The sequence below is a fragment of the Scleropages formosus genome, chromosome 7 (genome assembly GCF_900964775.1).
Source record: "Scleropages formosus chromosome 7, fSclFor1.1, whole genome shotgun sequence".
In the NCBI taxonomy this organism is placed as follows: Eukaryota; Metazoa; Chordata; class Actinopteri; order Osteoglossiformes; family Osteoglossidae; genus Scleropages; species Scleropages formosus.
Genome location: NC_041812.1, coordinates 24022748 through 24035183, shown reverse-complemented (window position 1 = coordinate 24035183; position 12436 = coordinate 24022748). Strand labels below are relative to the sequence as shown.

The following is a 12436-nucleotide window of genomic DNA, read 5'->3' as shown; positions in this document are numbered from 1 at the left end:
TCGGTCCTGTCTAGATTTGAATGCCAGCCAAAGTTCTCAGGTTGTACACTCGCTGTGCCAAAGAGAAGCCATTTGAAATGCATTAGGATTTAAGGAAAAACTAAGTCGCGTTCCTCAGGGATGAATATGAACAGATCCAAGGACCCAAGCAAAGACCCCCTTACCGATGTTTGACTTACCTGGCAGGTAGTACAGTGGGGGCTTTAGTCCAAACATGGTTTACATTAGAGTTCCATTGCAGTCACCACTACGCAGGAAATGAAACCAGGGAAGCGGTCAAGTTGGGTTCCGGCCCTGCCACGAGGGGAGGGTCAGCCCTGGCACGGCCGCGATGCTGAGAGGCGCCGGCCGAGTGTTCTCCAGGTCAGCCCGCCATCGGTGCGCTCTCCTCCCTGAGAGCGCTGTGCCGACAGCTAGGGTGGCGGGAGCACGGGGAGCAGGCCCGTCAGAGCCGGGGACACGTGGCTGACGGCTAAAAACCTCGGAGTTGGGGGCGGAGGCTCACTTTTCGGGCAAATCTGTTGTGTCGCTCAGTCACGGGCAACGCTGGAGCTCAGTGCACATATTTCCATCAGGGACAGGACACGGGACACAGGAGAGGAGGCAAAAGACAGAAAATAAAGGGAGAAAAAAATCAGAAACGATAGTCCTCTGAAGATGAGAAGGTGCTGGCCAAGTGGCGCACGGCAAGCGCACGTTTTTATCCGCGCATCCGGGGTGGAAGATGAGAGGCAGGAACACCGTTTGCACGAGCTGCTAATTCCTTTCCTTCGCTGCGTCCCACCAGCAGCAGCACAGCACTGGGGAGGAGGGCAGAATGAGCTGCCTTTAGGCAAGCACACAGCACAGAGCACAGAGCGAGTGAGTGAGTGAGCGAGAGAGAGAGAGAGAGAGAGAGAGAGAGAGAGAGGGGAGGGGGGTCCGCTGCCCCTGCGATCAATTTTCATGCAAGGATCATTCTGTGTAAACTGGAGTCGTGCCTGAGTGACAGCTGATTTGTCACCGTTAATGATGACGCGAGAGCCATCAGGGCATCTGTTCACGCGACCCTTCGCGGTACCCCTGATGGTGCCGTTGCCGCGACGACAGAAAACACATTCTGCACATCTGCTATTCCCTGAAACACCCTCCTGTCTTTGCTGAGCACCGAAGGTTTTCCGTAGGAAGTGCAGTTTGTAGATATGAAGTTGAAAAGGGAAAAAAAAAGATGCTGCCGCTGCTGCTTCTGGGGCAGTTAGACACCCAGAGAAACCTGGGAGGGGCATTAAAGACATCCTCCTCCTTTTCGTCCTCATCACGCTGGCAGTCGGCCCACGGAGGAACCTTCGCGCCTGCTCCTCGCCGCGGCGGCGCACCCTCGCTTTCCCTCTCCGAGTGGGGCTGGCTGAGAAAGAGAGCGGAGTGTGTGCGTGCGTGTATTTGCAGGAGACAGAATGATGTAAAACGCAGTTTGCGCCGTAGCTCCATCCCTTGAAAAGCATAGACGTGAGCACACACATCACCGAGCTCCGTCAAAGGCATAGGTGTTGAAGTAAGTACCAACGCCAAGGTCAGAACGGTCTTCCTCGCAGGCAAACGCCACCGGCGAGTGACCGCACAATGTGACAAAGGCCTGCAGGAGGCTCGAGGGCCACACACCTGGGACAGGTATGTAGGGAGCTTCGTGTTACAGTGGACAACTTGACATGAGCAACTGAGAGAATACAAGCCTAAAACAAGGAAAAGCCTGCCTGAACATGGGTGAACAAGGGTGAACATGACCTCTGTCCAACGGCTAAGTGGGTCTGTGTGTGTTGGACTGGCGGTACCCATTAATAGAGCAGGGTAATTTTTACTGTATCGGTGCAGGGTAAGTACTTCGATCGAGGCCCCTACAGCAGGAGGGAGGATTCTAATGGGGCACCTTCAGGCTCAAAGGCAGTGGCAGTGGCTCTAAGCAGCATGTCACGTCCTGTAACCCATCCCTGCATCCCTGGAAGAGCGACAAACACGCATGTGCGGTTAGCAACGGTGCAAAGTTAGATGAGGATGTTTCCTTCGGGTCACCGGGGTCCTCAAAGAGTCTGGAAAAAGGCCGGGGGCCGGCACAGAAGTGAGGCGGAGCGCACTGACGAGGGCGCGTCTGTGCGGAAAACCCATTAAAATAATAAGCGAGTGCTTGTCATGAGAGCTGTTCTTAAGTCAAGAACGCTGAACTGCAGGGGGATGCAGAATAATCAAAGAGGAATGCTTCCCTTTGAGGAAACGGCCGTGCTTTTTCTCGAAAAACGTCATTGACCTTCCGCGAATATTAAGCACGTTACCGGGAAAAACACCAAATGATGTTTTTAGGTAATTACCGAGCCCGAAAGCCGGCGCGAACAGTCTGATTATGTCGGAAGTAGCGCTTCTCGCTGTCCGGCCTCAAATTACCCCCCCGGAATCGCTGTCACGCCTCAAAGTCCGACCGCTGTTTAGGGTTGCTCTTGTCTCCCTGCTTCCTCCAGAACGCAACTGTCCCAACAGAAGGGGCTCGAGAAAGAGAGCAGACCTGGGGACAGATTTGCTTTGTGTGCGTTGGCCGTCCTGCGCACTTCCGCGTGTCCGTGTTCGCTGTTGACCATGCTCACCAGCGCTCGCTTTAGGGACCGCACTCACACACTCACACACACCTTTAAATTGTTGCACGCGTCTACGATGAGACCGGCGTCACCTTCCGCGAAAACCGGGCGGTGCGGCTCACGCGTGTCTACGGCTTACCATTATACAAGGGAGAAATATCGACATTTGTTAACTTTTTAAAAATAAAGACCTAAAACATGCATTATAATGTTATTTACTGTTTGATCAGCATGATACGACATCTCGAGTAAGGTAAGAAATTGTTTCGAAATACTTTAAAATCGTTCGGTGTTTTAAATTAATTTTCCAGCGATGGTGTTTATTTTGAATCCATAAGGCGTTATTACAAGTTTGCACTAAAATAACTATTTACTGCCAATAACTATATAGCAAGGGGGCGCAGTGGTGCGGTGGGTTGGACCCGGTCCTGCTCTCCGGTGGGTCTGGGGTTCGAGTCCCGCTTTGGGTGCCTTGCGATGGACTGGCGTCCCGTCCTGGGTGTGTCCCCTCCCCCTCCAGCCCTTTGCCCTGTGTTGCTGGCTTAGGCTCCAGTTCCCCACGACCCCGTATGGGACAAGCAGTTCTGAAAATGTGTGTGTGTGTGTGTGTGTGTGTAACTATATAGTCACACATCTTCGTCTATGTCTCTCTTCCCCGCTCACGTAATGCACACATTGTATTTTCTCTGAGATGCGCGTCGCTTTGGAGAGAAGCGTCTGCTGAATGAATAAATGTAAATATAGTCCAAGCTGTTATAAACAGCAGCAGACAGTCGTACGGTTACCAAGAACACAGTGGTTCACGCCCCTAACACGGCAGTTACTGTATGATGACGTACAAACGCTAGTGTGTTTGTGGGTGAAGAGCTTTCTGCTTGTGTGCAATGCGCGGTTGTGTGCGCCGGCGTGAAAACGCAGCTCCTGAAAATGTGGCCGATTCCTGTGAGCGCTGACCCCACCCCGGGAGGGGGCTCCGGGGGCCATACAGGGCCCATCATTAAGCGAAACCTCTTCAACAGCTCATTATTCCACAGCCCCTGTGTGCATCTGCCTGTGTAACGGACCGTGAGCTTGGGCTTCCTGTCCGGGTGGAGGCAATGTAACCCCCCCCCCCCCCCCCCCCCCCACACACACACACACACACACACACACACACACACACACACACACACACAGCTGTAGTGACCCATCCAGGCAGCATACGGAACATCTCAGCATGTCTAACATATTGAAACGAGGCATCGGCGTTTGCCTCCCACAGGTACCTGTACTTGGACATATCAGAGTATTATTACTACTATTTTTTTATTCATTTATCCAACTATCTTTTCTCCAAAGAGTCTTACAATGTTTGTTTTGTACGCCGAGATTCAGCCATTTATACAGCGGGGTACTTTTTACTGCCTCAGTTCAGGATAAGTGCCTTAACGTAGCGTTCTGCAGCAGGAGGCGGGATTTGAACCTGCATCCTACCGCCGTCCCACCCACCGCCCAAAATACCACACAGCTGCGCTCTAGGATGCGTACGGCGAACCTGCAGCCACACCACAGTACGAATGCGGTACGTAGTGTAAATAAGAGTGACGACGTCTCCTTCCTCAGGCTGACATTAGGTGCTCTTCTCCTGACAGCCAGCGCCCCCCTCACCCGCTAATGCAGTGCAGCACCCTCCGAAGTCACAGGGGAACACGTGCTACGCAGAAGAGCTAAGTAGAGGATCTGGGGGTGTGCGCCTTCAACAAAAGATAATTAACTGAGCTGACCCCTGCCAGCCCTCGCATGGCCTTTTATTTAATTCTGCTCCTGATTACCGAGTCACTCCAGGGTGGCAGCGAGTAAATCTTCTTCCATATGTTAATTGTAGGCGAGCTCAATGAATTAATTTGCAAATGTGTCATTACCTATCAGCTGTAACAGCAATAACCCTGTAATTATGGAGCCATCGTTGGCTTGGATCATGTGCAGGTTGCACAGGCAATCTGTTCACTCATGTAGTGAACAAAAAACAGACACTAACACCCCGAAAAAGAAAAATACACACGCGGCGGCACACGTACGTCTCTCGGCAGCAGATGCGCATAGGCGCGCTTCACCTCAAACGGCAAAGGGCCGACAAGCGCTCGGCAGCCCCGCCACAGCAAACGTGATACGATGAAGACAGGTTCCGAACCGAGCGGCTGTAAATGTGTTTTAACTCTGTCATTTGGACTCTGTGCGTAAACAGCTGGAGCACAGGGGGACAGAGGGAGGTGAGAACGGACGGACTAGACGCAGGGTGGACGGAGGGTGGGGATGGCAGCGATGTGACACACTGACCTCTCCACCGCTGACCACAGGTCTTCCTGAGACTGACCGCAGGGTGACCCCCCGAGCCCGTCCACGACGAACCGTCCCGAGCGAGATAATGTGGCCTCGTCATCGGCAAAGGCGCGAGGACCCACCGAAACAGTAAACAAAGAACGACGGGAACATTTTCTTGGCTCTTTTCTCTTTCAATAATTTATGGCCTTTTGGAAAATAACAACTGTTAAACTCTTTTGGCGGGGGAAAAAAGTCTCTTAAGAAAACGCCGGACAAAATCACATCTGACTCCTGATGAGACAGGGTGTCCTGCGTAACAGGTGACCTTCAGGGGTCGCCGGGGTCACGGCCCAGCTCCGCGGAGATAAACTCGGGGCCTCGGAGGCCGAAAGCTGGACAGTCAGACTATTGTCGCAATGCCGCTTCCCCCCATTAGTGACAGTAGCTATCGATCCGCCAGCCTGCGGTCTCTGATCACACTTAACGCGGAACGCTGAGTCTACGACACGGAAGCCATGGGGTCTCCTAGCAACTTGGAGGCCATCAATACAAACGACCTCATCTGCATCAATCCAAATCAGCTGGTGCCTTGTGGGAAGAACGTGCCGGAGTGCAGCTAATCTCTCGCGAGTCTGAATAAGAAGCGAGGTGCCGGAGGCCACACCGACACTTTAAACAAAGCCACGAAATCGATAGCCACCATGCATCAGCAGTGAAGGCCCAGCCTTCTGAAATCAGGCCATCTTTCTTATCTTCTCTGCTGCTATAACCTAGAAGGTTATTGATAAGGATGCAGAAGGGCTGGTCAACACATAATAAATGCAAATGGACTGCGATCTTGAGACTTATCACGTCTCCACACTCCGCCCTTTGAGCCCACACCCTCCCAGCTGCTCCCTGTCCCGTATGCACGCGGAAAAGGTTCATGTCTGGTGGCCCGCGAAGACCACGGTGCACTCCAGCTGCACGCCGGGAGTGGGGGGAACGTACTACGTGCTGATCGCTGGCCAGCTTCTGTGTTCCGGTGATTTAACAAAGGCAACGTGGCGTGCAGCGTGGACAGAAGTGACCACTCAGCCAGTCCGGAGTCACATCTTCAGTCTAAAACCTTTCAGAAACAACGCTGGAAGTTCTGGCCTCACATTATCATGAATGCTTGGAACATCATCAGTTATGATTCCATTTCGCTGCATTTTCACATACGGGAACAGAAACAAAGTCATACGGGGTGTGGCTGGGTCATCACCACATACAGTACATATATATATATATATATATACAGTGCATATTTATATGGTATGAATACGGTGCTGTCGCACACTAATGATGAAATTCCTTCAGAAGAGCCTTGAGTGTACAGCAGCAGCTAAGACCTGCATTTCTTGTCTCCCAGCACTGGGTTGTACATCGATACTCAGGCCCATCATAAGAGCTCTCCACCTGCTGTGCACTGACCTGGTGGCACACCACCTCTTAAGAGCCCCATCAATAATGCACTGTGCTTAAAGCGACGCGACAGCTCTGAGGGGGACGGCTCGGGTTGCTCGAGGCTGGGAGACCTCCGCACGTGGGGGACAGTGGCTTAGGGGAGTGTCTGTCAGATCCCCAGGCCGTACGACAAGGACGCCCTTTCCCGCCGCGTCGTCTCTAGGCTCCAGTGCCGGCTGAGGGTCCACGGACTCCATCCCCAGTTCAGCAGAACAACTGTGTTTGGTTGCGGTGTTGTTCTGGGGGGCAGGGGCGTCACCGATGTCTGTGAAGTGGAGGTGTGTCGGGTCTCGCCAGCCCTGTGGGGAGAACGCAGCATCTCCCTCCAACGCGCCATGCGCCACGGTGTCTGCCGGAGGACACAGAACACAACCAGCAGGGGACAGAAACATGTTTGGCTCTCGTGTGCTAAAACAGCTGCAGAAGCACGGTTTTCTCTGACACAGCTTGGTACCAGCAGCTGAAGCAACTCAAAGGATAAATCTGAAACATTAAAAGGAAAGAATGACTGCCTTAAAAATACCATCATGTGAAAAACACTACATTCATTTGACGCACTTTCTCCAAACCACCTTAGAAAGTTAACTTACCTACAATTATTTCCGCATTTATACAGCTGGGTAATTTTAGTGGAGCAATTTAGGGTAAGTACCTTGCTCAAGGGTACTACAGCCGGAGGTGGGATTCAAACCAGGGATCTTTGGGGGAAAAGTCAGCAGCTGCAACCACTACACCGCCAGCTGCCCCTGTAAACATAACTGTAAATGTATCTGGCGGACTCCAAACAATACGGGTCAGCAATGTTCTGCTGGGGCTCTAATCAAAGAGCGTAACTCTGCCTCGAACCCTAACCCTTCATCCATGTCCTCCTGTCTGATTAACTTGCTTGCACGAATCATCAAGGCTTCTCGCAATGGAAGGACTGCTCCATTCATTAACGTGCCGAAGCCAACACTAGGAAAAAAGTGTCATATAATGATCAACTGGGAAAATGTTAACTGATGACAGCATCCTGGACGCGGCACACGCGAGCTGACCGTGCTCCAAGCCCACGCGTAATCAACTTTAGCCCCCATCATGCAAGGATGACAGCGGGAAGCGGTACTGACAGGCATAAGCACCAAAGATATGATGATCGAGAAAGCAGACGCCACTCCGCGGGACATTCGGGCTTCCTGCTTGTCAGAAACCTCAGCGTACGTCAAGGCGTCATGAGTCAAGGAGTGTGTGTATGTTTTGCGGAAAAGCCTGGTGGGAGCAAACCGCACCCCAAAAGGCTGGAAACCATGTGCTTTTCATTTACTCTATTTGCTTGACGCATAAGGGGGCACCCGCAAACACACTGCAATGGGGTGACAAGGATATGCACACACATCATCTGAAACCACTTCTCCCACATGGGGTCACGGGGAGCCAGAGCCTAACCTGGCAACACAGGGCGTAAGGCCGGAGGGGGAGGGGACACACCCAGGACGGGACGCCAGTCCATTGCAAGGCACCCCAAGCGGGACTCAAACCCCAGGCCCACCGGAGAGCAGGACCCGGTCAAAGCCACTACGCCACTATACCACTACGCCACTACTCCACCGTGCCCCCCTGACAAGGAGGTAATTTAGAGAAAAGAATCATGAGACAAACAGCTGAAAGCTCTGAAAGATCATCACGCGGCAAAGAAAAACGGGAACTCGAAGAAGATCCCAAAAGAAGCGGCCGTCCGGGAACGGTGCTGACGTGCTGAGTGCGCGAGCAGTGCTTTGCATCCATGGACACAGACGCACCCCAGCCATGAGCACCTGTCTGCTCGGTCGTGATGCGTCTCCACTCATCTCTTGTGGCAGGACATGGGCTCTGAAAAGAGGATACGGGACAAGCCTTTGTTCAACCTGAGAAGTCTGTCATGACACGACCGCGACGCTCATCTCAAACCTTAATCTATGCGGACATGGACGCATATCATTATAAACCGCACAGACACTCGAACGTAAAAAAATAACCGAGTCCAGCCATTTGAGATACTGCTTTGACATCACATTAAAGGCGTTAATTTGCATGCGCAGTTTCACTGTCTTCTGTCTTGGTCCTGCACTCATCCCCTTCCACCATGTGCCAGTGAAACTCTGCGCTGCAATAAATACATTTGTAACTGTTGCCAAACGAGGTTGCTATATCTCATGTGTAAAAATACAATCGCCTAGGTGATTTCAGCTGTGAAATGAATATAAATGTTCTCAATGTCTTCCCAGCCTGTGACCCTGAAATTACAGTGCAAAATTTGCAGGGAAATTGACACTGGGCTCAAGTATGTGTTAAATACCCTGATTTGTTCAGTAGTAGTAATAATAATAATAATAATAATAATAATAATAATAATAATACTCACAACAAAAGCAGATAGTGTGTGTTCAAAAAGCAGCACATCAGACTATTTGAATTTTAAATGACTTTTCTCAATATTGCACAAAAAAAGAAAAAACACTTGGAACACAGACAGCGTACAGCAGGTTCTCAAGCAACCTGTTATAATATGCATCCATCCATCCATCCATCCATCCATATTAAGCTGCAAAAGTACTTGTCCAGTGCAGCATCTCAGTGATCCAGAGCCTATCCCAGAAGCACAGGACGCAAGGTAGGGTACATCCAGATGGGACCCCACTCATTTGCTACGTGTAACAACAGAGAAGACAAAAGCAGCGTAGCCCACGTGGTCCCATTCTGACCAGCAGAGCAGCAGAAAGTTCAATGCTCGGATGAGCGTTTAAAGTCGTGCCGGCACCATCAAAACGGAGAGATGTGATGTATTAACTCGACAAGTAACTCGGACGAAAAGGGCAACGGGGTCAGCACTTGGTGTGAAGCAGGTGAAGAAGAGCAACAAGGGACAAAATAATTCAGAATGGGGACCTTTGGGATCATTTCAGTGTGTGTTTAAGCTGTCAGGCATCTGCACTGAGAAAACATAATAAAAAAGGCTGCTGGTATATGCGCGCACACACACACACACACACACACACACACACACACACACACAAACAGAGGATGACTTTAAGGTGACCCCTTGCTCATGGAGTCCACAGAGGTGCCCTCATACTGCAATGACCCCGCTGGCGGGGCCATCGAGGATCGAGGAGTGTCTGTGACACAGAGGGGAGCAGAACAGAAGAGAGGAAAGCAAACAACCAGGAGACAAACCGATGGGGAGAACAAAGGTATCAAGGCCATAAAGAGAGAGCGGTAACATGATCACAGCTCACCGTGTGTCACGGGGGACAGTGGTTAGAGCTACTGCCTTTCGAACCCAGGCTCAAATCACACCTCCTGCTGTAGTACCCTTGATTAAGGTACTTACCGTGAACTGATACGGTAAAAATTACCCTGCTGTACAAATGGGTGAGCCAGTCCAGACAACAACACTGTACGTCACTTTGGAAAGAAGAGTCGGATAAATGAACAAACGCAAATGTGAGCAGTTTGTGGTCACATCCCACATGCCGCACTAGAGCAAACGCTCCTGCAGGCTCCTGGTCATGAGCGCCAAATAGCTGAGCCCATCGCCGCCGACACGCTGTCCGAAAGGACACGCTACGGTCAGTCGTCCTCGGCATCACCGCCAGCGTCTCGGTCTCCATATGTGAGCGCGTTGAAAACACGCTGTAGGAGTTGCGCTGAAAACGGCCTCAACCTTCTGGCACAAGCGCATTTTTCCCAAAAATACGAGGCGATGGACACACACCGTACGCAGGTGTGCGAAGAGCACCTTGGGACGGTCCTCTCAGCTTCTGGGAGCATCAGCCCACAAAGCTGTTTGAAAGGTACTGTTGCCACCGCCATGTCGGTGTTTAATACGCGCTCCTATTGTGGTCGCTGAAGGATGTACGGCACGATCCGCGTGAACGCATATACCTCCCATTGTACCGCAGCGAAGCACGTTTTACTGCAGCTCATTAAATAACAGCAGTCACGAGGGCCTCATTAAATATTCATATCCGACACACTTTAGCGTTCCGAGGCTAAGCTTGTGCACCGACGTGATCGTGTCCCGGAGAGCCGACCCAGGTGCCGCAGCTTGCGCGCAGGAGACCGAAGAGAAACGTAACTGTGAGAAGGACACGCGGGCGAGGACGGGAATGTGGGCTGCTGCTCCCCGTGCGCTCCCCACCGAAGCGGCGTTTTTCCCGTCCACACGCCGTTTGCCCGAAAGGCTGCTTCGCGCACGGAGCGGTCCGGGGTTAGCCACGGGTACGGTCCGGCAGGCCCCGCTATTTGCCCCCGGTGTAGCAGCCGGAGGGGAGTGAGTGGGTCACTCACTTTACAGGCTGACCCCATGTCTGACCTCTCCCTCACTGCAGGGTGGGAAGGGGGGAGGGGGGGCTCATTACCCAGCCTGAGCTGCCACATATGATCAATACAACACTTGCGGTTCTTCACACGGCGGCTCACGCGCACATCCACTCCTCCCCTCTCTCCCTCACATGCTGTCACGCACCCAAAGAGAGACGCAGAGACACACACACTTCGACTGCGTGAAAATGGCATTTATTGTGCCGTGTCCTGTAAGGCCGTGACAGATTTATACGCGACTCCCCGAGACGCTGCAGACGAAGAGGCTGCGCAGCAGAGCGGGCACCCGGTGCGGAACGGCCCCTCGGGGCGGTTAAAGGCTTCTCCGAGCGCGTCGCAGGAGCCGCTGAGAAGCTGCTGATTAAAATGATTTTGCTACGGAGCCCTAATTAAGGTTGTCCTTTCTCGCCTTGCCACGGGTGCCTGACAACAGCGCCGCGCATACTCATGTGAAACAACAAGACGTCAAGGATTCTCTTCTACGGGGCTCACCAAACCATTTTGCACTGCATTGTGGGAAGGTCTGGAAGGTCCACATCATTTCAAAAGACACGCTCACCACCGGCTTACCCTACCGACTCATTTCACTCACACACACACACGCACACGTGTGCAGCCCAGCCCGAGCATGGCCCCGACCCCACTTCCACGAAAACCCGCAGTTTGAACCGAGCGACCAAAACCGGGAATGTGGGTCCCGCTCAGCGGGAAGGGTATCTCGGGAACACGAACAGCCAGTGCGTACGGTGGGGACGAACCTCGTGGGCTCGTACGGAGAAACACGCAATCCTGGCGAGACTGACAGATAACGCAACTGGAGCATCTCGAGTCTGAGACTCAGCCTCCTTTCCAAAGGAATACCGCGGTGCAGTTAACGGTCCCCAGATCGCAGGCCAGCAAAACAAAGCAACATCAATGAGCAGATATCATATGGGAGATTTTGACAGTTTTGACCGAAGGCCTGAGCGACCTCTGCACCCCATTCTCAAGCACTTACATACACTTATAATACATTCAGAAACAAAAGCACACACAAAACCGGTCTGTCTGAAACACTGCCTATTCTGTGTTTTTTTACCCTCCATACATTCATCTTTGAAAGATTGTTTACCGTTTGCTAATCTTTTGTTCCTTCTTTAATTTCATTATTTCCTGAAGTACTCTCGCTCTCCGCGAGGATTATTTCAATCCGTAAAAAAGCGACGGTTAGCGATTGTATCAGAGGTCAGGTCGGCCGTCGCATCCCGACAGACTTTTTCCACTTGGAGGCAAAACCAGTTTCCCCGATGTATTTCCCATCAGCCTTTGCAGGATGTCAGAACGTCTCAGCTTAATGTGTGGCTTCCTTTGACAACTCATTAATCCACTTGGCTAATTTACATTTGAGATCCCGCTCAGCTAATGTGCTTTCGCCGGAGCTGTCACAACGTGCAACCGGCAATGGGGACTGGTGTACGCCGGAGTGCCGTCCCACTGGGGCGCACCTGGTGACATTTCCCGGTGCCGGACGGAAAGCCAACAGCAACAGAGAAGCCGAGCGTGACTCTCTCACCTCCGCGGCACGGTGCCAGCTCCACCGCAGGTCTCACCTTAACAAGGGTCTAGTGTGGTGGGATCCTCCAGCCCTCACAGCCGCTGGCACACGAGCAAAATAATGGCAACGGGTGCTAAATCGAATCAATCCATCTCGGAAATGACTCTTGTCA

The 12436-nt window shown here is 52.1% G+C and overlaps 1 protein-coding gene across 6 annotated transcripts in view; it reads right to left on the bottom strand.

Annotated features, from left to right (window-relative positions):
- LOC108926330 (genetic suppressor element 1-like) overlaps positions 1-12436 on the bottom strand; it is a 161860-nt gene that overhangs the window by 52020 nt on the left and 97404 nt on the right. The window contains exon 1 of one of the 6 annotated variants that reach the window (XM_018738970.2): positions 180-795. The exons of the other annotated variants lie outside the window; for them this stretch is intronic. Coding sequence (XP_018594486.1) covers positions 180-216 — 37 coding nt within the window. The 5' untranslated portion in view covers positions 217-795. Of the gene's footprint in view, positions 1-179; positions 796-12436 lie in introns of those variants that run through there. 6 annotated transcript variants of the gene reach the window in all.